At 47.9% G+C, this 24,771-nt stretch overlaps 2 protein-coding genes across 3 annotated transcripts in view; one reads left to right on the top strand and one right to left on the bottom strand.

Moving 5' to 3' along the window:
• Window positions 1-16,678, bottom strand: part of AP3M2 (adaptor related protein complex 3 subunit mu 2) — a 47,713-nt gene extending 31,035 nt beyond the window's left edge. Inside the window, exon 1 of one of the 2 annotated variants that reach the window (XM_084804080.1) lies at window positions 16,318-16,678. The gene's annotated coding sequence lies outside the window, so the exon portion shown is untranslated. The remainder of the gene's footprint in view (window positions 1-16,317) is intronic. The other variant, XM_084804081.1, reaches the window with a different exon arrangement.
• Window positions 16,679-16,854: 176 nt separating this feature from the next.
• Window positions 16,855-24,771, top strand: part of KAT6A (lysine acetyltransferase 6A) — a 71,885-nt gene continuing 63,968 nt past the window's right edge. The window contains exons 1-2 of the mRNA XM_084804077.1: window positions 16,855-16,953; window positions 18,331-19,267. Coding sequence (XP_084660203.1) covers window positions 18,665-19,267 — 603 coding nt within the window. The 5' untranslated portion in view covers window positions 16,855-16,953; window positions 18,331-18,664. The remainder of the gene's footprint in view (window positions 16,954-18,330; window positions 19,268-24,771) is intronic.

Here is a 24,771-nt window from a genome sequence, read left to right as displayed (position 1 = left end):
CCCTACCTGCTGCTCTGGGGGGGAATCTGCCTGTGGGGGGAGGCGATCCAGTCCTCCCCCTGTAATTCTCTTTGGCCAGCTCCACTCTGCAGTGATTCTGCGGAGCCGTTGGCCGGCTCCATAGCACCAGCAATATGGCCACCATTGCCACGCTGTATTGCTGGCTGAGGGCTCATTCTGGACGCAAATGGCGTCCACTACGCCATTTGCGGCCATAAAGCTCTTAGATTAAGCTAAATGCAGCCGTAAATGGATGCATATAGCTTAAGCAATGGGCCTTACCAAATGGCGTGTGCTATGCCATTTGCGTCTGTGGTTTTTCCTGCGATAGGCCGCATTTAGCTTACTCTAAGAGCTTTACGGCCACAAATGGCATAGCAGACGCCAATTGTGTCCAGTGTGAGCCCTCAGCTAGCAATATGGTACAGCAATGGTGGCCATATCACTGGTGCTACGGAGCTGGCCAGTGGCTCTGCAGGATTGACGAGGGCAGGATCCAGCCGAAGAAGGACTCTGGAGGGAGGCGGAGGTAAATGGAGACCACAGACTCCGGAGGCCGGATTCTAAAATCCACCACGGACTTATTGGGGTCCGTGGCGGAATTCTCCACCATCCCTAGTGTCAACACTGACTAGCAGCAGCTCTCCAGAGTTCTAGGCAGGATTCTTTCCTAGCCCTACATGGAGATGCTGGGGTTTGAACTGGGACAGAGCATGTGCTCTGTCACACTGAACTATGGCCCCTCCCAGTGGTGGTAATGGTGGATGCATCTTGTCTCTAGTGGTGCACAGGTAGGAAAAGTTCATGCACTTGGACCTTAATGTACCACGAGAGGCACTACAGCTTGCCAGTTCACACACTTCAGCTGTAGGTCCATTATGTTTTTTCAGCTATATCTTAAACCAAAAGAGCAAAACACACTCTTGGATTTTCAATCAGCAAATGGCTTTTCAATCAGTGAATGGCAGGGTATTTTAGAGTATAGCAATAAGGCATACAGCAGGTGGTGAAGATTTTTCGATAACTGATGACAGGAAGTGGTCCTTAGTATGGTGACCGGGGTGCTCTATGCATGTCCCTATTATATTCAATGAAATGTTAGAAATCATTCTATTTCCATTGGTCAGGCTGTGAGTGCTGTTGCTTCAATAGCCAAAACTGTATCATCCGTGCCCAATAGGGAAGCATCAGCAGGCTTGTGGAAATGTTGAGATTTGCAGAAATACAAAAAATCTTTAGGGGAAAAAAACCAAGCGGGGGGGGGGGACGACACCCGTAAAACCACTCCTATGACTGGGTTCACACAACAAGATAACCACACCCAGTAGTTGGCTATGGGTTGAGTATGGGTTGTTGAACCGTGGGTTATCGTGTTGTCTGAACCCAGTGCTTTTTCCACAGGGTGACATATTTTTCTTGAACAATCCACCCTGAGAAGCCATGGTTTATTGTTGGGTTGTAAACTGTGGGTTGTTCATGGTTAACAAGCCCATGGTTTGTTATTGTGGCTGGGTTCAGACAATATGATAACCCATAGTTCAACAACAACCCACACTCAACCACTGAGTGTGGGTTATTGTGTTGTGTGAACCCAGTCAATTAGGGCTGGGAGTGCTTAGTGGCCATGGCATGTTGACTGACTGTTGGGGGGTGGAAGGTGGGGGAAGGAAAACCAGGGAGATGGGGGGTGGAATGGAGTGGTGGCAACCCTGAACAGCAACACTCCACTCTGCAACATTTTGTGGCAGGTCACACTTGTTATGCCATGTTGGGAACAGAGGTAAGCTACCATTGTTCAGAATTCTGTAGCCCCTGCAATGACACACCAGCCATGTGTGTATTTCAGTATTTATTTGTTTGTTTGTTTGGTTGTTTAAAACAGAGCTGTTGAATCTCAGACCCACAAGCCAAATCCTGCCCACTCAGGGCCACAATCCAACCCGCTGGGGTTGCCCGAGATGGCCACGCCCCATCCCTCCCCCTCCATCATTTGGTGGCTTCCTCAGTTTTATGGCATTTTCCCCCATTCTAAAATGCTGAAATGACGCTCCTGAGGCTTAGTTACCGGCGGTGAGAGCTTTAAGGCACAATCCTATGCATGTTTAGACAGGGAAAAGGTCCTGAAAACTATACCCTTTGGTGCAGGTTTGGCAGGCCAGGATAGATAGTTTTGCAACGAGGATAGGCTGGCAACTGCATTGTTCTACAGCGCAGGCATGCTTCTGCACCTGTCACAGGTGTGCTGAACTAACACGTCCAATCCCTACACCAGCTGCTATTGTTCCTCCTCCTATTTATCATCATTGCTACCACTTGCTTGCTTGGCAGGCGGAGAGAGACAGTGAGCATGTAGGCAGAGGCATCTCCTGCTCCTCCTTCTCACCACCACCACCACCACCGTTGGCTGGGCCAGAGCGAGAGGCAGGTGAACAAGCAGGTTGTAATCATGAAGAGGAGGAGCAACTCAAAGGGGTTCTTGTCAGTGGGCCCCAGCTGGGAGGTGGGCCCCTGGCAAGTGCTCAGTTATGCCTACTCTTGACACCGGTCCTGGCTCTTTGGTCCTGACTTCTGGCTTGTTCCTCAGTTCTGCCTCCTGGCTTATCCTTTGGTTCTGACTTCCTCTTTGGTCCTCACTACTGGCATGTCCTCAAGGTTCCTGACTCCCGTGTCACCTTACCCTGTTGTCCCTGATGCTCACATCCTAGAGATTTGACCTAGATCCTAGCAAGGCAAATGGAAGGGCCTAAGAAAGCCAGGTTGGAAGCAGTAAGGGTCTAGGAAAGGAACGTTGGAAGATGAAAGAGCACAGAGGAATAATGGGAAGAGGAGAATGCTGGGCAGGGTGGGGAGAGGAAAAGGGAAACTCGGAAAGAGAACAGACAGAGAAGGGCATATCACCAAGATGTGAAGAGGTGAGAAGGACTGACGTTCACATATTAAGACTGGAAATAGTAAGTCAAATCTTTGGCAGCCGGCTTCTATCCCCTAGTAATTCCGGAATGATGTAGTGGGAGTGACCTTTCCTTCTTTATTCCACCCCATTATCTTAAATCTGACTTGGGGAGATTGTCAGATTTCGCAGGCCTTGGGACCAAATGGTAGACAAAAGCAGTCATGGAGAAAATCCACTCTTCCTTTGTGTGTGCTCTGGTGATGTATACAGTGGCGCATCCCCAAAATGCTAATGACACAAGGCATTGCATCCACTAAGACCAGGTTTATGAGGCAGTTAAGGGATCCCAAGGGTATCGTGAATCCGATGCAAAGCCAGCTGGTGCCCTGAAGTTGCGGCCTACCATTTATGTTAACTCTTGCTGCGCTGACTGACAGATGGCATGAAATGAAACTTCTGTTCCAAGCTGGAAAGCACGGAGCCTGCTTTGATTCTTGAGCGGCTCAAAAGACAACTGCACTGTCTCCTCCCTCTGTGGCTATTGGGAACTGATCACAGCCCTTGGTAGGGTGGTCAGATACAAAAGGGCTCCTGCACCTTTAATAGTTGTGCAGAAGGGGGAATTTTACCAGGTGTCACTTGCAAACAACACCTGCCCTAAATTCCCTCTTCTACAAAACAACTGAAGGTGTGGGAGCCTTTTGCATCTGGGTTCACTAGTCTTTGAGGTGGCCAGGTGTCCTTTACAGAGACAGTCCTCTATCTGAAAGACTGCCTGTGGATAGCCCTCTATTTGAAGTTGTCCATTTGGAAGGCTGCGCAGTCCAAGTCCAGTTTAAAGATACAGAACCATCAGAAGGCAGAGCAGGGTCTTTGAAGTTATCCAATAGCAGACTGAGCAGGCATACAGGTCACAGCCTGACCCACACTAAGGTGAGATGTACTGCATTTCTATTTCAGGACGTCTGCCCCCACTGGGTCAAAGAGACAGCCAATATGACTGATTGGTTCCCTCTACCCAATACAGGAGAAGTAACACGGAAATACGTTTTCTAATTCTCTCTCTTTCTGTTCAGTCTCTCTCTCTTTCAGTTGCATCTCTGCCGTCAGTTTCCCTCTTTCAAATTCTGAGTACTGAGGCAACATTTCTATATGTCTTAGTGGATTTACCTTAGCCTCTCCAGCACCTCCGCCTCTGAGGTGATGGATTAACATCCACTTTAATTCATCTATGAACTTCTCCTCATAAGGGAGATTCAGACTCTGACATCTCTCTAAGAGTCCTTCCTTTTTCATGCTTAAAAACTCCATTTCCCCCCAGAGTTTTCCTCACCCAATGTCACTACTTGAGATAGGTTTAGGATTGATATCTGGTAACACCAGCGTACTTTCCTGTCACCTCCTGACTACAGAAGTGGGCTGTGCATGGACCCCTTGATCCACCTCGGAGGCCGCTTCGGGGCTTCCAAGGTGGGCCTGATTCGCTTTGGGCCGATTTGGGCCCCCTGACCCGCTTTGGTCTACAGAGCAGGATTCAGGCATCCGAGCAGGATTCAGGCATCCAAATCCCACTTTGCCCCCACCCCGATGCGCCACCCAGCCCTCAGCTCCTTACCTGGGCCCTGACGCTGCCAGACATCTTTTTCGGAGGGTGGGGGGAACCGCCCTCCGAAAAGAGACAGATTACCTGGGCCTTACCTGGGCCCTCAGGACACATGCCAGCAGCTGACTTGTTGTTCTGGGTGGGGGGGGGAGCCATTTTAAAAATAGCCCCCCCCTTTGGAACAACAAGACAGCTGCCAGTGTGCATCCAGAGGACCCAGGTAAGGAGCTTCTGAGTGACCTGACCCGCTTCATGGCCCTTCTGCCTCGCCTTAGAGGCGACCCGAAGCACCCCGCTTCAACTTGGAGCTTGGGCTTCGGGCCAAAGCGGTGCACAGCTGTACTACAGAAGTATCTGTCTCTTTAACCCTGAGAGTAAAAGGGGCTGAAGCTTTGTGTGTCAGTGACGACAACTGACCCAGCAGGGTCAGACGTTGTCAAGGGCTCCTTGGAGGCCTCTCTCAGTCTAATCCAGTGGCCAAGTCCAGACACAGACAAAGGGATTCTTTTCAAAGCTTTATTCCTCTTTTACAACTTAACAACTCTACTGTTAGCAACTAGCTATGAGCAGCAGAATACCTATGCCCTAAGTGGGAACAGTTGGTCCCCGTTTGAAAGGGAATTACTGGCAGACCCCTGGACTTAAGGACTAGGGAGAGTCCCTCCCCTTTTCCCTTGGATCCTCTGGGCACAGCCATTGTTTGTGCGCCAGCTGGGCGCTATGCCTCCTTTCTGCGCCCTCCATTTGGCGCCGCTCTCTGCGTCGGCGACGCGCGTCCATCAAGTCTGCTTCCTGTGCTCTGTCACTCCCAGGACTGCTATCTAAGCTAGGAATGCTGGTGGGAGGAATCTCCGTCAGCTGTTGGCCCTGGGAAAGAGGAGCGCGCTCCTCTCCCAGGAGCGACTACTCTTCCTCAGAGTCAGAACTACTCTGGGATTCTATGGGCTCAGTGTCCACCCTGACAGACGTCTTGAGGGGGTTTTCTTCTGAGTTTCATCAGGTGGAAGCTGGAGAAGGTAGAACCCGGGGCAGGAACGTCACAAGGGCACTATCCCATTGCCAGCGCTGAAGTAAGATTCACCTGCCAGTCCAGCTGGCTTCCGTGTATGGAATGAGGACAGAGCCCTATCTTGTCCTTTGCCTCAGGCAGCAAAGTGTCTTGGGCTGGCCCTGTTCTGACAGGTCTTCCTGCAGTACCCTCCTTTGGTCGGAATATGATGTTGGTGCAAAAGCTGAATCCCTGCCTAACATCCTTCATGCAGCTGTGTTGCTGATTCAAGACCCACTGTGGGTTCAAGTCTTGACATGTAAGCAATCCTGCCTCTGTTCTACCTGTTTTCTGTTCACCAGAGAAACAGTTCTGTCTGCTCTGATACTGTGTCACAGACTCGTAAGTCTGGTATCACAAGGCCTAACCTAGTTCTGTATTCTAACAAGACATGTTGCCGTCGAGCTGGCATCAGACACCACTTATTTAGAGGCTGAGCACGCCCATGCAGTACCAATCTAGAACAGGAATGCTCATGTAGCTGCTCTTAATATTTGAAGTGATGAGCATGAAGAAAGCTCCCTCTTTCCTCAAGCAAGGTCCTACTATTTTGCAGCACCATGTGCATTAATGGATTATTTATCTAATATTAATATTTCTATACTGCCCTTTTGGCCCCCCCAAAATCCAAAATTAGAGCATAGTAGTGCTCTAATTTGGCTCCATGAGGCTGCTGACTGGGGAGATTTGCAAAGACCAAAGCTGAACAAAATGTGGGTGTTATAGTTTGCTTTTTTTCACAAAGGGTGGCCAATTAGTTCCTGCAGCCATCTGCTACAATCCTATGCACACTTGACTTGGGAGCAAGACCCCTGGCATCTGAGGATTACTTCTGAGTAGCCATGTATAGGATCAGTCTGAGAGTGTGTAGGCTGCATAGAAAGGACTGGGCAAGTAAGTAGCTGGCAGTGCTGGTAGTGAGGAGAAGGACTCACTGAGGTCGTCTTATGCAAGGACATCCCAACAGGGCTGGCCCAAGACATTTTGCTGCCTGAGGCGAAGGACAAGATGGTGCCCCCTCCCATTCCATGTGCAAAAGCTGACTGGACTGGCTGATGAATCTGTCTTCCACGCCAATGATGGGACAACGTTCTCCACTGAATTTAAGGCAGCAGGATAATTCAGGGGGTGCAGAGTCTCCTTGACACAGGTGTCTCCTTGAACACCTTGCTGCTGCCTCCCAGCATCTGCCACCTGAGGCGACTGCTTCACCCTGCCTAATGGTAGGGCTGGCCCTGCATCCCAGTATCCAGATCCAGCACTACTTTTGATTCTTCAACCTCTGCAGTTGTGAACCCGGCTCCCAAAGGACACCATGCTTTTGAGCCGTCCTTTTTCCCTTTTATATTTGGAGATCCATGCACTTTGATTTCCTACAAATAAATCTATGTTTGTTTTATTCATTGCATTATATTTCCTCAAGATTTGAATCCTCATTGCCTCCCTATCTGCCTTATCTATGGTACTTTATGTTACTGCAAAACAGATATTTTGGTCTTATGGGAGACATTGAGGCACTTCTAAATGCCTAGAGGGCAGCAGGAAAACTATTAATTATTACATGACCATTTGGAGAAGTGGCAGATGATTGCTCCTATTTGCGATTTTGAATATTTTAACAGGGAAGTGTCTGAGGATTTGGAGATTGGTAAAACTCCCTGCTTGGCCCTAACCTTCCCACATACCCATTCTCCCTTTTATCTCTGCATCCCAAAGCCCTGCCTGTCTTCTCTCTCTGCAGAACTACAGGTCTCTCTGAACTTCTCCCTATCAGCCCTCCTTCTACATACCGGAGTACATGCTCCCTTCTCTCTCCCCTTCTGCCATAGGTCTGCACATTGTTACTGCCTTTTTATCCCTGTACCCCATTCACCATGCCCCCCCCCACTTTCTCCCATAACTCTTTCTGAAGTCTCTCTGCATTCCCATCTCTGGCATCCTCTTATCACCATGCCCAATATTTGATGATCTTAAGCGGGCCTTAGCTGTTCCCACAAAGAAATCGGAAAGGACTTTAGGAATTTTGTTAGGTGGCCAAACATGCTCAGAGAGCCCCCCCCAACTGGCTCAAGGGCCTTGTGTTGTGGAGATTTGTTGTTTATTCCCATGTTAGCACCCCAGATACAAATCCTGACCCACAGAACTCAATGCCATCAATGAGGGGTCCCCAATCTCTTTGGTCCAGTGGGCACATTTGGAATTTTGAGAAAGAGAAAAGGGTGCAGTCATAAAGTTGCTGTCATGGTGCAGGTTGCCCATTCACAAAATGGCTGCCATGGTGGGCACAGAACACCCATTTAACAGAAAGGGTAAACAAATTTGCCCAGGAATGTGAATATAAGGCAGAGGTTGGGTCTGAGCCTCAGTATACAAAACTAGGCCTTTGAATCCACTGTTCTCCCTCTCTTTCAGGATCACCATGCATTCCTTGGTAGGAGGTATGTATGAGAAATTCATTTGTTTGTTTATGACCAGAATTTACCGTTTGTACTTTCCAAACGTGAATGCAGTCTGTGGTCAAAGCTCGTATATCCCCAAGATTGCAATGCTGTTCGCGGGGCAGAACAGCGTTAAAAAAATGTGTACATTTGAAAAATAAGCAAGAAAAAATGTGTAATCTTTTTTTCCAAGTGCACACAGACACACATTAAGAGAACATTGCGTACTTTTGTATGCATACCCAGTTCCCTTCCCAGGTACGCGCCTAAGTACTTCACTATTTTCATGCGGGAAGAAAAACCCTTGCAATCTGATACAGTACAAGTTGGACTGAGCTTCAAGACAGAACTTCGAGAACTTTGATGCAGCTGGGTTTTGCTGATTTCCCTATCCATATTCACAGCACCCATGATCCCTGTTACTCCCCCTAGCTCCCTAGTCACTCCCCACTACTTCCCCCAGCCCCCCGGGTCACTCCCTGCAACAGCCCAGGTCTCTTCCATTGCCCTGTCCAGCTCCCCAACGTTATGAAGCAGCAACAGCTTCTTCTTCTTGAGTTTTTGTGGGTGGATGAAAAGCAGAGCACTGGCCTGCAAATGCCCGGCCCTCTTCCACCTACGGCCCAGAGGCATTCTGGGGAAAGGAAAGGAAGAGGGTGGGGCAGCTGGAGGCCATTGCTTCGCTTTCCAGCCTCCCAAGGTAAAAATAAATAAATAAAAATCATTTTTTTCAAATACAAATTGAAAATGGGGGTCTCGGTGGATGCCCAGGGAAGTGTTTGGGGGTGCTATGGCACCTGTAGGTACCATGTTGCTGACCCCAGCCACAGATTTTCATGATAGCGTTTGCATCAGGGATGTCAAATGTAAAGCCCACAGATCTTATCAGTCCCTTTAAGCATCCCTGTTGTGGCCCACGATACTCCCACACAGTGGAGGCTGGTGGCTCTGATGTCCATGGGGCAGTGAATCCACTTGGAGAGCTCCATTAGAGTTCTGACTGAAAGCCGGATCGGTTCACTGCCCCACTGACATTGGAGCCACCAGCCTCCCCTGCTCCTACCACACTCTGCATAAACTATATAGCCATCTTCATGGCTAGGAACTCAATGCATTTAGGAGAGCAAAGAGGTTGACCCAGCAATGGCTACGTTCTACTGTCGGCACTATCTTGTGCGTGCCTGGGGTGGAGACGTGCTCATGTCCCCGTTTTATAGCTGTCTTTTGCAGCTAGGAATGTTTGCTCAAGCTATAAAATGTTTATCAGTACCTCAGTCGGCTGAGCAACAGAAACAACAGACAGTTTTCCCAATCTGAGGTCTCGCTCATATGTACGGTGGCCATGTGTCTTCTTTTACAGAGATCAGTCCTCTAGCTGAAGGGCTGTCAGAGGATCCTCCTCTGTTTGAAGGCACGTTCTATTTCAGGGGTCCCCAATACAGTGCCCGTGGGCAGCACTGCACCCAAAAGGCCAGGCTGAGGTGCCTGCCAAGCTTTTTTCATTCCCTATTCCTCATAAGCTTGTATAGGGAATGAAAAAGCCCCCCCCAAACAGCTGGAAGGGGGTGAAGTCGACCCCCCCACCAAGAACCCTTGGAGCAACAGGATCCTTGCTTTGGGTGGGCCTTGCCACCCCCAGCCAATTTTTGGCAGGGGCTTTTTTGCTTCCTATACAAGCTTCCTGTACAAGCCTATGGAGTGATTCCAAAGAGAGAAAAGCCAGAGTTAAGTAGCACACACACAGGGTGGACATTTTTGTAACTGACCTTACCCCAACCCTGTATAGTCATCAATTTGTGGTGGTACCCAGGCCACTTTTTCCAAAAGGCCAAATGTGCCCATGGGCCCAGAAAGGTCGGAGAGCCCTGCTCTGCTTGTCCACTTCTGGTTTAAAGAGAAAGTACCATAAGAGCTGTTGCCCATCAACAGTGAGCAGTTCAGCATCTTTGAAGGTAGACTTGGTGGCAGCAGCAAACTCGGGGGTGAATACAGAATACCCCATTACTCCTAGAGGGGGCAGTGCATGTCATGCCCCCTGGCCTGGAGGTTTGGCGGCATCCCAAAGACAGCTCTGAGCCTGGTAGGACACTGGTCATTCCACTCCAGGAAGGACCATCAGGAATTCCTGGTATCCTGTGGACTCAAGGACTTGACTCTTCCCTCAACCTCAGCCTCCAAGAATGGCTCTCCCAAAGCCTCTCAGGTCCCTCAGCCACGTAGGAGCTTAAGGCCGTGGAAACGAGCACAGGCCCTTTCAGGCTGCAGCCAGCACCCAGTGGGAGGTGGGGCTTCCGAGAGACCTGAGTTGACCGGCCTTCTTCAGCTCTCAGTTGCTGCTAGTCCCTTGCTGGAACAACAGCTCCTTTGAAGAGGAACTGCCTCAGCCTGGCAGTCCCCGCAGAGCATTGTCAGAGGCCCCAGTAGCTTCCATCTTGCCAGTTGTAGCCTCTTGCTACCAGAATCTCCTGGACCACCTAACTAACCAGCTGCTTCCCCTTGGGGCCCCACCCCAGCCAGGACAGCGTGGAGCTCCTGAAAGGGATTTGCTGCCCACTGAACTGCATGTGGCCAGCTACAGTGTTATGGATGGGGAGAGTGGTGCAGCAGCAGCAGGGAGGGGTGCAGGCTGTATTTTTGACCACCCTCACATGCGGTCGCCTACAGTTAGGGGTGTACAGATTGTGCACAGTTCGTTCCATCTGTGTTTCACGGGTTGTCAAGTGCCTTTTGTTCCATTATCTGCCCATCAGCAGAGTTGGATTGGTTTCCAAATTTGCACAAATTCGCATTTGTGCAATTTCACGAATGCGAGAATACACAAATCCCCGCCAAATGTGCATTTTCATGCTTTAGCCTATGGAGGAAAGGCGCATTTTTGGCCAGGATTTTAAAATGTTGTGTATTTTTCTATGATAAAATTTGCACAAAATTAGGGAAAGTTAGAAAAAATGGTCTGCAAGCCTGAGGAATCCACCCGACAGGGGAAAAGCTGGTCCTCTGAAAAATCCATGGCTCAACTTCATGAAAATCTGAAGTCATTTGGTTCCATTGCAGATTTCTCCAACATCCCTACCTATGGCAAGGGACAGCCTTACAATAGCAGTTCATATGGGTGTGTGTGTACCTAGCAGAATATAGTCCAGTCCCTCTTAATGGCCTTCTGTACAGAGAGAGATGGTTATGCCACTAGGGGACCAATTTTGGTGCAAGGAATACGTCGATGTCTTTTCCCTTCTATTTCATGAATGAGAGCAGAGTGAAAAAGACAAAGAGATGGAGGAAGACGGGGACCAGGAGAGAGGGTCCTTTGTAAGTGAATTGATCTTAATTGGTTGCACCGGTTGCTAGATTATCTGGGGGTCCTACTGCAGGCATAGAGCCCTGGCATGCCACCTCCTTTTTCCAGTACCTTGATATAACTTGCTGGGACTTTACTCACTTTTTGGCCCTGCCTGGGGAATGAGAAGGCATTTAGAACATGGGTGGCCATTAACTCAGCTTTGTGCTGCAATGCACGGCAGCTGCAACTCTGGATGCTAAGTATAGGGAAACTTGCCAGACCCTCATGAGGGGATTAAGCCTACCATGGATACTTGCTCACCTGGTCATCTCCATCCTGGGGGCCGGGCATTCAATCCCTTCTGCTCTGCTAGGAAATTAGTTACCAGGGATACTGTGATCATAGCCCCTGTAGGTTTAGGCATGAACGCTCCATCTGGGGGTGAGTGCAGCCATCAAACACGTGCTTGGAAGGATGCTCCACCAAGACAGCCAGGGAGCAGTGGGGCTTCAAAAAAGGTGGTGGGGGTCAGCCCCGTCCAAAAGCCGTCCAGCCATGTGAGGTTGGGGCTGCTGGTCAAGCTGCTAAGACTGCATCCCAACAGAGAGGATGTTGAGTATTTGGAGTAAGGGCTCAAGTTTGGTTTTAGAATTCCTCTTCAGGGGCCTCGTGTCCCATTAATGGTCTGAAACTTTCATAAAGTTATAGATAGAGGGCATAGTTCATAGGAAGCTAGTGAAATAACGGGAAAAATGCAGGATTGTGGCCCTTTTTGAATACCCACCCACACCTACACATGTTTGCAGGACACAGTAATCCATGGGTTAAACAACCCTTGGGCTATCGGGGATGAGCAGGAGAGAGCGGGCATGCTGCCTTTGGCATCCCTGCCACTTCCTCTTTTAATCAGCAACCCTCAAGCGACACTTTCATAGGTTGCTGAGCTGTTGTCCAAATCTGGGCCACTGGGTTAACAATCCAGTGGTTAACCCAATGAACAAACCATGGTTAGCTGCTGGGTTGTTCGTAGGGTAATGGCCCAGGTTTCCTTTTTCGCTACAGGGACAGGGCCTCACACACCAAACATCAGTTCCGGGTGCCCACTAACAGGGCTTTGAGAGCACTGTGGCAGCCTATGGCTGCCTTCAGCATGCACTCCTTGCAGAGGGAGGGGCCGTAGCTCAGTGGTAGAGCATGTGACTTGCATGTGGAAGGTCCCAGGTTCGATCCCCAGCACCTCCAGGTAGGGCAGGAACAACTCTGCCTGAAACCCTGCAAAGTCACTGCCAGTCAGTGTTGACAATACTGGGCTAGATGGACCAATGGCATGACTCATTATAAGGCAGCTTCCTATGTTCTTAGATAGGAGTGGCATCTACAGTGGCACCTCTGGATTTCAGGGACCAGGAGATAGCGGGTGACGCCAGATGGAGGGATCCTACTGCTCCTAATTCAAAGCTTTTGTGCAGATATTCTGTCTTTTGCTCCTTAACAGATTTTCTGTGGTAAGATGGAAGAAGTGGTGGGAAAACATGGGAGGGTTACAAGTGGAAGACATTGTCTGACTTCCCACAAAAACCAGTGAACGTGTCAGGGCTTTGGCACTATAAAAGCCTTGTCTGGAAGCAACCACAGCCAATTTGCAGGTGACATTTGGCAGCATTTAAGAGTTATGTTAGGCCTCTCCTGTCAGCAAGATGAGGAAAAGGAGGAAACGAATGGACAAGGAAATGGTTGTACCAGTTTCTTGTTCATTTGTTGCAAGTTCTTTACATGTTGTGTTTCTTGGCAGGTTCAGATTCACTGCGAGACTGTGTCAGAGTCCTGACAGGCAGACGTAGAATGGTTTTCTGGGCCAGCTGGACAGCACAAGTGTCCATTTGCAGTTCACAGTCAGGGCTCAGCGAGGTTGCCAAGACAGATTGACTGGGCAAGCGAGGAATGAGCTGGTGTAACCTGCTGCCCGTGCTTTGGGAGAAGGTGGGAGATGGTTTGCTGTGTCATGTATTGCTCAGACACCATAAGGGCAATGACTTGGGCCTTTTGAAGGGCAAGGTGTTCATTCTGCATGCAACAGAAGGCCTTAAGAACATCCAAGCGAGGCGGCCCAGGATGCCTATCACCTGGTCAGAATTGCGGCCCAGGAGAATTTGGAGTGGGGAGGGTGACTCCCGCTGCCTAGACCAGACTAGGAATAAGGTTCCTGCCCAATTGCTAAGATCATATTCAGAGACCCTTTGTTGGGTACCACTGCCCACAATGCTGTGATGGGTGGCTAGCAGGGAAAGAGCCTTCTCTGTAGTGCTCCCCCCATCTTTGAAATGCCCTCCCCAGGGAGATCCGCCTGGCACTTTCACTGTATACGTTTACATACCTGGTTAAGACCTTCCTCTTCCAGCAGGCATTTCATTTCTAATCCAGTGCTCTGATTATTAACCTTACTGCTGGCTCTTTAATATTTTGATATTTTCATTGTTGTATTGTTTTGTCTGTGGTTTTATAGTTTTGGTTTTAACGATTGTAAACTGCCCCAAGGGCATCTGCCAGTTGGGTGGAATATAAAACAAATGAACAAATAAAACTTGAGTTAAAGGCTTCAGTGCACAGGGGGCTATGAAGGGACGTACCCCATTCAGGGATTGTGTATTCCATGTTGCACCAATACCGTAATGCATACAGTTGTTAGAAGAAGGCAATGACATCTTCCCTGGAGATCTGCAACGGGGCTTGCAGGCTGTCATCCTCAGCAGACAGAGTAAAAAAAAGGACTAAGAGAAGCTTGTCTTTTTCTGTGGTGGGGCAGTATGGGGAGGGCACATAGGCATGACCTGTCCTGTGTCACACCTTCCATGGCAGTCATTTTGTAGTGGTGCCCAGGACAGTTTCTCAAATCGCCAAATACGTCCACGGCCTAAAAAGGTTGCCTGTCCCTGCATTAGTGAGTGTCTGGAGGTGCCGAGGGGGGCAAAGGGAGGCTCTTGTGACCTGCCAGCCAGGGCTGTGGGCCTTGGGGCTGGGAAGGAACCCCTTTGGGACCCAAATGGGGCACACACGTAAGTTGTGAGGCTCGAGGGGGTTGCAACTCAGGAGAGCACCCCCCCACCCCTAAAGGCACAGCCAAGGGGGTGAGGACGGGCCTTGCAGCACTTTCAGTCTCAGGGCTGACTTTGGCTCGTGGCAATGCCCTACTCCTGCTGCAGATCTCTTTGTTGTAAGTCAAAAAAGTTGTGACACTAGTTCATCCAACGTCATGTATCCCATCTCTTTATTCCTGGGTGTGGTCACAAAAACACTTCCACATAAAAGTTATAACTGAAACATAAACTGGAAACTGTATAAGGCTACAATTCAAAGCAAGCTCCCTTGAAAGCAAACTGTCTCCCTTGAAAGCAAACAATAGGACTTACTTCAGAGAAAACTATGTTTAAGATGGGAGCATTAATGTGAAATATACTGTAAATTCTCTATCAGAAATTTAACATGTGCTGCAATGTGTCTTGTCCACTCTGTGTCCCACCTTCGCCCTGCCGATATATTTTTTTTCTGGGGCCATCTCTGCTCAGCAGGTTCTATAATTCTGGACAAGCCACAGGTCATACAAACACACACCTCTGGTATAAACAATCACCTATGCATGTACCGAGTATGCATGCCGAAAGCACAGATTCCATTCCGTCAAAAGAAAAAGTCACTTTTGAGCTATGTGGGTGACATTTTGCTATAGTTACTATGAGGACTATAAAGGGAAAGAATAACCATCAATTTTCTCTCCATGTTTCTCATAATTTAGCTCTGAATGTATTAAAGAGATGGCCTTTGAACTTTGCCATGAAAGCCATCCCCCGCCCCCAGAATCTGAAATGCTGCCCCATGTCATGAAACAAACATGAATAGGTCAGTTATTACCACTAAATGCCCTTTTATTTGCACAGTCAAAGCCAAATGGTGGCGTTATTTGCCCATCCCCTTTCATTGCATATTTATAGGATAATATATTAGTAATACAAAATGAGAATTAGCAGTGATTATTCACAGTGCTTAATTTCTAAAAATACAAGTGAGGGGGATGGAAGCCTGCTTGAAAAATCAGCCCTTTTTTCTGGGATGGGATGTGTGTGGGGCTTGGTTTTTATATATCCCGTGGTGAAAGAAGGAAAAGCACTCTGCACATACTTGAAGGCTCTTTCCTTTATAAATCCAGAGCTCATCTCTGGGTATTGACAGTAGCTCAGTGTGAGGTTGGAAGAAGAATCCTCCACAATGAGAACTGCTTCAAAGAAAGACCTCCTTATTTGGGATTAATTAATCAAGATCAAAAGGATGTGATTTGGCATGTGCAATCTGGCTCTGGAGTTAATTTTCTTAAGGATGAAATCCTAAGCACACTTACGTGGAAGTAAGTCCCATTAAACTCGGTGTGACATTTACTCCAGAGTAAATATGCGCAGGGACTGGCAGCAACATGGCTACCTGCAAGCCTCTGTACAGGTAGACTTATTCCCAACAAAACATGCTCAGGATAGGACTGCACAACTTCCATCCTATGCATACACTTCCCTGAACAGTAAGTTTCACTGACTTTAGCAGGGTTTACTCCTGCGTACACACACACAAGAACGGTCCGTTACTCCCAAGTAAAACATACATAGCTCCAGGCGACTCTTCTCGGCTTATCTCTGCAATCCTCAACATGCTTACGCGGGAGTAAGCGCCATCAAACTATCTACAGCTTTACTCCTGAAGAGACATGGCAGGGGCTCATGCTACAAATCCTACATAACTCCTCATCTGAATGCAGTTACCCCACTTGCTCCCGCGTCAGGCGGCAACGCTGACGGTGGACCCTTATTTAGTGCGTAAATCCTATGCACGTTTATACAGAAAAGAGTTGTAGGGCTCACAGCGTTCCCCAACCACTGGGGCTTTTTTTTTTGTCTCGCACCCTTACTTAAATGCCAGGAATAACCCAAATGCCGTACGCTCCTTATTCCCGAATAAACACGTATAGATAGGATAGGGCGGCAATTGCTGACGGTGCAATGGGTGTAAACTTACTTAATTGCCCGAGCAGTGGCCCTCCCATGGGTCGGAGCGCGGAACGCGCCTTACTCCCGGGTAAACACGTACAGGATCGGGGCACTCGCAATGCTGACGACGCTCACCTACTTCATTGCCCGGGCCGTGGCCCCCATTGGCCGGAATACAGGGTGCGCCCTACTCGCAAGTAAACACGTGCAGGATCGGGGCGCTTGCACTGTTGACGAGGCGCACTTCATCGCCCGGGGAGGAAGCCCCGTTGGGGCGCCGCCCGCCCGCCAGTCTCCAGCCTCCGCTCAGCAGCGCGCGCCCACTCCAACGCGCGCGCCCCGCCCGCCAGGGAACACGCCGCGCACCCCTCCTCCCACCCCCTCCCCACACACGCACGCACGCACACATAGAGCGCGGCTGTTCCTTCGGCTCGCCTCCCCTCCTCTCGCGCCTGCTCCGCTCTCCACCTCCGTCTCCCTCTCGCGGAAGAGGCTGTTCCCACACCCCTCCCCCGCTCCCGGCTCCTCCCCGCGCGGGCTGTTCCGCTGCCAGGCGCCTCTCCGCCCTCCGCAGCGCTCCGGACCCAAGATGGCCGCCGTGTCAGTTTGGGTCTTCGCCGCCGTCCAGCTTCTGGCTCCTGGGCTCCGCCTCTCGTAGGCCCCGGTAAGTGCCGGCCGCAGCCGCGTCGCCTCCCCCGGCCCCGGTGGAGGGGGAGCGGCCGCGGGAGGCGCGGGGGAGCGGCGGCTGGGCGGCTCCGAGCCGGCGGAGGGGGGAGAAGGGCCCTGCGCGGGCTTCTCGCGTCAGGCCCCGCGGCCTGTTCCGGCCCGGCCGACGCTCGCTCCTGCGCCAGGCCCGGCCGAGCCCGGGCCTCGCCGCCCGCATCCTGGCCCGCGGCAGGTGCAGGCCGCCGCCGCGGGGCTGACGGGCCTCGCCCCGCCGAGGCCGCCGCGGGCCCCGAGCGTCCTCCGGGCATCTCCCTGCAGGCCGAAGCGCCGCCGCCGCTCCTCTCCAGCCAGGGCGTTGCGGGCCAGCCTCGGGCTAGGCCTCGCGTTGCGGCCGAGGGGCTCGCTTCGGCCGCGCTCCCCCGGCGAGGACCCACCTCGGGCAAGGTGGATGGAGGCGCTTTCTGTGCGCCGTTCCCTTTTTCGTCCCGAAAGTGCAGAGGGAGAGAAACATGGAGCGGGCGGGCAGGCAGCCAGCCGCGGCCCGCCTGCAGACCCGAGTTGTTGTGTTGCTTCTGCCGCTTTTCCTCCTTACATAACGCCTTTCTTTTCCTATGGAAATGCAACTCTAGCTAGGCTCTCTTTTCATTATTTTTTAAACAGATTTCCACCCCGTTTTCTGACTACTTTGGCGTGTGTTGCACAGCGCGTTCTCAGAAGTCGGGGCCATATCAGAGTTGCGTTCAGATCTGAGCATCCGCTTCGAAACCTAGGTTAAAACTTTATCAGGTGAAGTTGGCTTGGGCAACCCTTCTGGTTTATCTTGGCATAGGAGTACAGTGCTTTACTCAGGAGCCAAAGCTATCCCAGTTAGACTTCAAATCTGTGCGTCCTTTTGCAACTTAAAACCGGATTTTGAAAGTTCTTCGGGTAGTTGCCCTTGGCCCTGCTTTACAAAAATATTGTTGGCGAGATGTCTGTAAATTTTGTTTCCCTATAATTTTTAGCAAGGGTTTCTGGAGTGAAGGGATGGCAGGTTGGCTTTTCTGTGACTTTTTTCTCATTCCTTTTGGAGGACGTCAGTTTTTCTCATTGCCCTAGTTTTTCAGGTGGCTGGTGTCTTCTCTTGATGAACGGCATCTTGCTGCCATAAGTTCAGAGCTGTTGAAAAATGGGCCTGATACACTGCCAGTTTAAATGCCAATTCTGTAATTGCTTTCAATTTCCGTTGTAGGCCAAGTATTCTTGGATACACTTTCTTTTTTTAGCACAGCTATGCTGTGTGTATTGCTCTGATGGGCTAGACCAAACTTTACAGCATTCTTTTTAGTTTCTGGGACTTGTTAAACAGTCGCATAACTGTGTTCTTTTCTTGCAGGCATACAGTTCTACTTACTGGCGTGTCAAATTGGGAACATAAAGGGCTGGAGTGAGATGTGCTGAACTCTTATCACCTGTGTGGTATGGTCGTTCACCAGCCATTTTGGGGATTTTTTGGAAAACATGAATCAGTCCCTAACAGGATATGTTTTTTTTAAACGTGAAGTAGGAAATACTAATGTTTGAAAAAGAAAGAGCAATTTGGGGCAAAAAACGTGTATGCTATGGTTAACGGGTTCCCATTTTCCGATCATCTGTTTTCCCATTGTGTGAAACTCCTTCAGCATAGGGATAAGGGATAACGACTCTATGGATATACAGAATTTTTCACCATGGTAAAACTCGCTAACCCGCTGTACACTGAGTGGATTTTGGAGGCAATTAAAAAGGTCAAGAAGCAAAAACAACGCCCTTCAGAAGAGAGGATATGCAATGCCGTGTCTTCGTCCCATGGTTTGGACCGCAAAACTGTTCTGGAGCAATTGGAACTGAGTGTTAAAGATGGAACCATTTTAAAAGTTTCCAATAAAGGACTTAATTCCTATAAGGATCCTGATAACCCTGGACGAATAGCACTTCCTAAACCACGAAACCATGGAAAGTTGGATGGTAAACCAAACGTGGACTGGAATAAACTGATTAAACGGGCAATAGAGGGCTTGGCAGAGTCCAGTGGCTCATCCTTGAAGAACATTGAACGCTTCTTGAAAGGGCAGAAGGATGTGTCAGCTTTGTTTGCAAGCAGTGCCCCTTCTACCTTTCACCAGCAATTGCGATTGGCTGTCAAGCGTGCTGTTGGCCATGGCCGACTCCTTAAAGATGGACCTCTGTACCAACTCAATACTAAAGCAGCCACAAATGCAGATGGGAAAGAGAGCTGTGAATCTCTTTCTTGTCTTCCTCCGGTATCGCTCCTTCCACATGAAAAAGATAAGGTAAGAATCACATGCTCACCAGATTTTGGTAATAATGATGATAGTTGGTCAGACTCAGTGCTTGAGGTTACTTCTTAAAAATTAACTTGTAAAACTGTTGGTATTGTATAGTAACCAGAGCTGTGGACTGGGAAGTTCAAACCTCAGCTCAGTCCTGAACTCTAAATAGTTTTAGGCGAAGGCCTATCTCTCAGTCTCATCTTCCCATCTGCAATATGGGGGTGGTATTGTTCTATGCTACAGGGCTGTTGTAAGGATTACTGAGAATGTATCTGAAATTCTTTGAACTCCCTAAGGTGATATATAAATGCTAAGCAGCATTATTAAAAGCAGTGAGGACATGCCTTGTGCATTTTAGTGATGTATGGTTTCTTTTCTCTGAGCATTGGTTGTTTGTATCCTGTTTGGAGATTAAACCTTGTAACTCGAAGAGAACTTTCTTTCCCAAATACATAGTACTGAAGTTGTCATTAAGCCCTTCCCTGCCCGCTCTGAAAGAATGTGGGTGAATTTAGAATGGTAAGGAGCACTTTATATTTTAAAGTATTGGTGGCTGTCAGCATAGCAAATGTGGTAGGTAGTCCTAGATTTGGGGCCCTGTATGTGTTGTGCACATTAACAAAAAAATTGGCACACACAAAGTTTATACAACATGAGGTGGGACCAACTTGATACTAACTTTGTGAAAGCCACATGACATCTATACCATTCACAGTTTGTTTATACCTATTACATTATCTTCGGACTTTTTCAGGCAATCTCCAATCCTCTCCTTCAGAATAGGCTCTCCTGTCTTCCAGGATCTCCTAATCTGTTTGTAGAGTAAGATGTATTCTCACTTTTCTCTTGCTATGCAACTAACTTACTTCCTGTGAGAAAAGATCAGTTCTGACTGTTAGAAGTTTTTTCTGCAACGAGGAAACTTCAGTATCCCCAGCCTGCTGGATAAAACTGCATCTGTACTTGCCTTTCTGTTAGTACTAGATCACTTGGTAGCACAGAAAACCTTAAAGTTCTAGCACTACTTTCTGACTAGAGCCTTTTTCGATGATGCGGCAAACTCTTACGTTGCATTATTTCTTGCCAACCTCCTTGTCCCTATTTTATACACTTGTTATTGCTAGTGAAAGAAACTTAAAGACTGTAGTGGTGGTGGTAAGTGTAGAGTAAGTGCTTCTATTCCTTCGACTAATCCTAAAATATCTTGCTGCCAGCAGGAGGAAGAGGAGAATATTGGGAGTGTACTGTGGTAGTAAAAGCAGGAAGTTTAAAGTGTCGGTATTCACTGGAGTCTTGAGATACTTAAGGAACCATAAATGTAATTCCAATAGATCTTGTTTGACAGTGTGTTAAAGACTAGCTGGACAGTGAAGAGAACTGAAAGACCAGAATTGAAGTCCTTGCTAAGTCATAGGCTTGTTAAATAACAAATAGTTAAATGGCTCATGGCCTCAGCTCACCTTCTATTGAGTAAGAATAACATTGGCCTGCCTATTTAGCAGTGGTGATATGAACATTAAGAACCTTGATGGTCACAGTTGTAACTTATTAAGAAATTAGTAAATGGAGTGAGAGAAAGCTGGGGGTTGTGTAAATGCATTATAAAGTTTTAAATATCAGATATTGTCTTTCTGCTAAGGCACTTTGGAAGTTCATTTCAGTATTTAAAATAGCTTGTGTTTCCAGCTGTTTAGGTTTTCCCATCCTTCATAGTATTTTGCCTTTAAGAATTGCTGTTGAACACATACATACTTCTAAAGAGTTCAGGAAATGAAGAGCAGTATATCACATCTGGTTCTTCTGGCACTCCTTATGCTGGTTTTAATGACATTTTCATGAGTTATTTCCAAATGAAAACTAATGTCTGCTTAATTTCTAAAGTGTTGTAGTACCACTGACTTCTGAATGGTTTGCTGTAAATGTCAACAGTTTTCAGCATTCTGCTGTCATTTAGTTTTGCTAGATGATACGTTTGAAATTACAAGAGTGTGTGGTGAATGTATTACCAGGGTAGCAGTTGTCTAGCCAAGTTGGTAATGTATAGAACAAATAGTGTTGTCAACTGAGCTTTAAACTTGCTTTCTTGGAATTTTTAAGTACTGGAACACAGGAAAAGCATTACCTGGTTTAGCTAGCACAGCCTTCTTCAACCTGGTGCCATCCACACTTTTTTGGATTTCAAGTACCATCAGCCCTACCCAGCTTGACCAGTGGTCAGGGATTCTGGAAGTTGTAGTCCAAAACATCTGGAGGGCACGAGGTTGGGTCTACAACATCACCTTTTTGAAGAGAGCAGCACTGGTGGACATAGAGCAAATACGTAACAACATGGGATACTAGTTGTGGGCGGCCCCTGTTGATCACTTGAAACAGCTTGGTTGCCTTTGATGAGGATATCCTTCTAAACCATTCCAACATTGGTAATCGATTATGTTGATTATGTTGTCTTCCCTGAATGCACCCAATTATTTTGGAAACCTAAATGTTAATACTAATCTGTCCTTCGTCCAAGGAGCATTAGGTGGTGTACACAGGGATTATCCAATTATATTCCCACAACAACCTTGTGAGGTAGATTAGGTGAGAAATAGTGACTGATCATCCAGTTTAATTCATGGTTGTGCAAAATTTTGAATATGCATCTTCTGTCCAGCACTCTACCTCAGCATCCTCCAATTTGGTGCCCTCCAGATATTTTCAGCTATAGCTCCCATCAAGCCAAGCCAGTATGACCAAGCTCAGGAATGATGGGGGTTATAGTCCAACACATCTTTAGGCTCAGGGAAGGCTGTCTACCTGCTATACTGCTTCTCTTCACATACTGACATTTCCATATCCTTGGCAACAAATTGTAAATATGAATGGTGTAGGGCAATCTGGGGCCCTCCAGATAATAATGGTCTACAACTTCCAGCATTCCTGACCATTGGCCATGCTCTCTGTGCATGATGGGAGCTGGAGTCCAAAATCTCGAGGGCACCAGGTTGGGGAAGGCTGGTGTAAGATAAGAAAACATTAACTTTTGTGTGCGTGAGAGAGGATTTTATCAGACATTTTCTTCTAGCAAACTTTTTTTGTCAGTATCATCTTCTAGCAATCTATTTTTGTCAGTATTGTGTTCCTCCCACTCCTCTCTTCTGTGAAGGTATCCCAGATACTGATGACTCTCTTGCCTTTTCATTTGTTGCTGTAGCAGCTTATTTTTGATGTTCGCAAAATTGCTAATTGTGCATATTTGGCTTAATGTTTCCTATGAAACAAGCACAGTTTGAGGAGTGATGCAGAATTGCAGTCATGTGTTGACCCCAATTGGTGGGACCAACAGAAAATTGCAATATGAGTTGATTATCTTCTTTTTAGGTCTGTATTTATGGGTGTAATCCTGCTGTCTGAATGTGGAGGGCTCCATTGGAGTCCAGCATAACTCTCCTCTTCCCTCCCTCCTTCGGCCCCCAAATGCTTGGAGCACTGTTGCTGAACGCTTCAAGGAGAGAGATGGAAAGTGAATCCCAGACAGTATTGCAGAATGACCAGTAGCGTAGTGTTGTGGCTGATGCAGGGGAGAATGGTCAGAGGAGGGAAGGCTTATGCTGAGTTTTCTGATAACCCTCCATACCTTGCTCTCTACTCCCAGATGAAGCATCTTATTTATTTATTGTATTTTTATCACACTTTTCACACAATTGTCTTCTGAAGCAGCTCACATCAGTCAAAAAGAGACAGGCCATGATATCTCTCTCTTTTTGATTATGCTACACACTAAAAAGACAAGACACAACAAGAGAAGGAGTGGAAGAGGTGGGAGATCAGTTGTTCACAACCAGAACAAGGTGGTGAGTTATACGTGGGCATTTCAGTGCATTTCAGGCCAGGCTAATCTTCTCTTGCTGGTGTTCTTGCTTGAATAGCAATTGGTGGCTATTTCACTGATGGCTGGGGCCAGAGTGTTCTTTCCCCTTGCTTCTGCAGTCCCAGGGCTACAGGCAGTTGGAGCTGAATTTTCTTTTTGCCAGGGAGGGGGAACCGAGCTCCCTGCAACTGCTCCTTCTCTGGCAGATGAATGGGCCAGGTTGGCTTGATGTTATTCCTGTGAGGTAGAAGGTGCAGCCTCCCAGTGACTCTCATCCCCTGGCAAAACATGCTTCCCTTCTGCTCTCCAGTCCTAGGGCAAGAGTCTAAGGTTGCAATCCAAAGCCATCTTTCTAGAAAACAAGTTCCATTGAACTTTGCAAGTTACTTCTGAGTAGACATGCTTAGGTTTGGGCTCTAAGGTACTCTGACTTTACATGTGTAGAATATCCAGATCATTGTTTGGGCTAAGTTTGGACTAGTCATCTGTTCCATTTTGGAGAAGCTTGAAATGCTCACTAAATAATACCATTCCATTAGTTGAACCTCAGAAAGCATTTAGCAAAGTTCTCACATTGACTTTTAGTCCTCCTTTATATCTAAAATAGCTTTGTAAATAAGTCCACAAAAGTTACTAGCCTGCAGGTTTTTTTTTTACTAGTCTGCTAGTAGCCTGTTTCCATGTTGGTTGTGAAAGAAAGGGCTTTCCTTCATCTGTGGCTAGCAGAGAAACCAAGCAGGCTTATGGACAGACCCATTTGTCCCTCCTGTGTCAAACTGCTCACTCACCTACATGGAATTCCATGTGCTCACCTACATGAAATTCCTGCCTGCCTATCACTACCGGGTGAGTTGTTAAATGTAAGGCTCTTCTAAATAAGTGCTAAATTCCAAATGTGCATGCAAACTTTTGACCCTTTATTATTTCCGCAAGGTAATAGAGATTTAAGCAAGCTGTACATCCAAAACTAACTTTCTCATGCCATCTGTTGTTCACCTTCAGCTCCAACAGTGAAACTGTAAGCCCAGGGTACCAGGGTAGCATTTGTTTATACATTCTTGCCTGCTTTACTTCTAAATTGTCACTTGCTTGAGCATCTTGCTATGGTTTTGTAGGTGCAGCATGGTAATGCTCAAATGCACTGCCTGGTGTAAGGGGATAAAAGCATCTGGAAATCCAGCATGTGTTAGTGAAAGTATGCTGCTTTGGGTGGAACAAACAGTCCCCCCCCCCCCCCGAAGGTTTTCTTAAAGTCTAAGCCATCTAAGGGTGGGATAAACGGTTCAATTCCACTGATCCTTACTCCCTGTTCTGAGGCATACAGCACTCATTGACAACTTTGGACAAATCTCAACTCTCAGGTGACTTACCTAACGGAATGATTGTGCTGTTACATTGTAAAGCCCTTAGTACCCCACCATAGTTACAGAAATTGTTTTCCTAGCCTTTTCAAGGCCAGGAGCCAAACTGTAGGAGCCAACAGGTGCAGAAGGAAAGGAATGGCTTCTCAGTGATTCCATGACTGCATGCTTACCTCTGCAGTGTTGTTGGCATTTCATGTATCAAATAGAGTTTTAGGGTGGTTTATGTGAATAACAGCTTGGATAATTAGTTTGATATTTGGTTTTTTGGTCATTTTTTCTACTTGTGTTGA

The sequence above is a fragment of the Heloderma suspectum genome, chromosome 6, assembly GCF_057233095.1.
Source record: "Heloderma suspectum isolate Gila_16-S chromosome 6, 16-S_ref, whole genome shotgun sequence".
NCBI classification, from domain to species: Eukaryota; Metazoa; Chordata; class Lepidosauria; order Squamata; family Helodermatidae; genus Heloderma; species Heloderma suspectum.
This window is presented reverse-complemented; position numbering and strand designations above follow the sequence as displayed.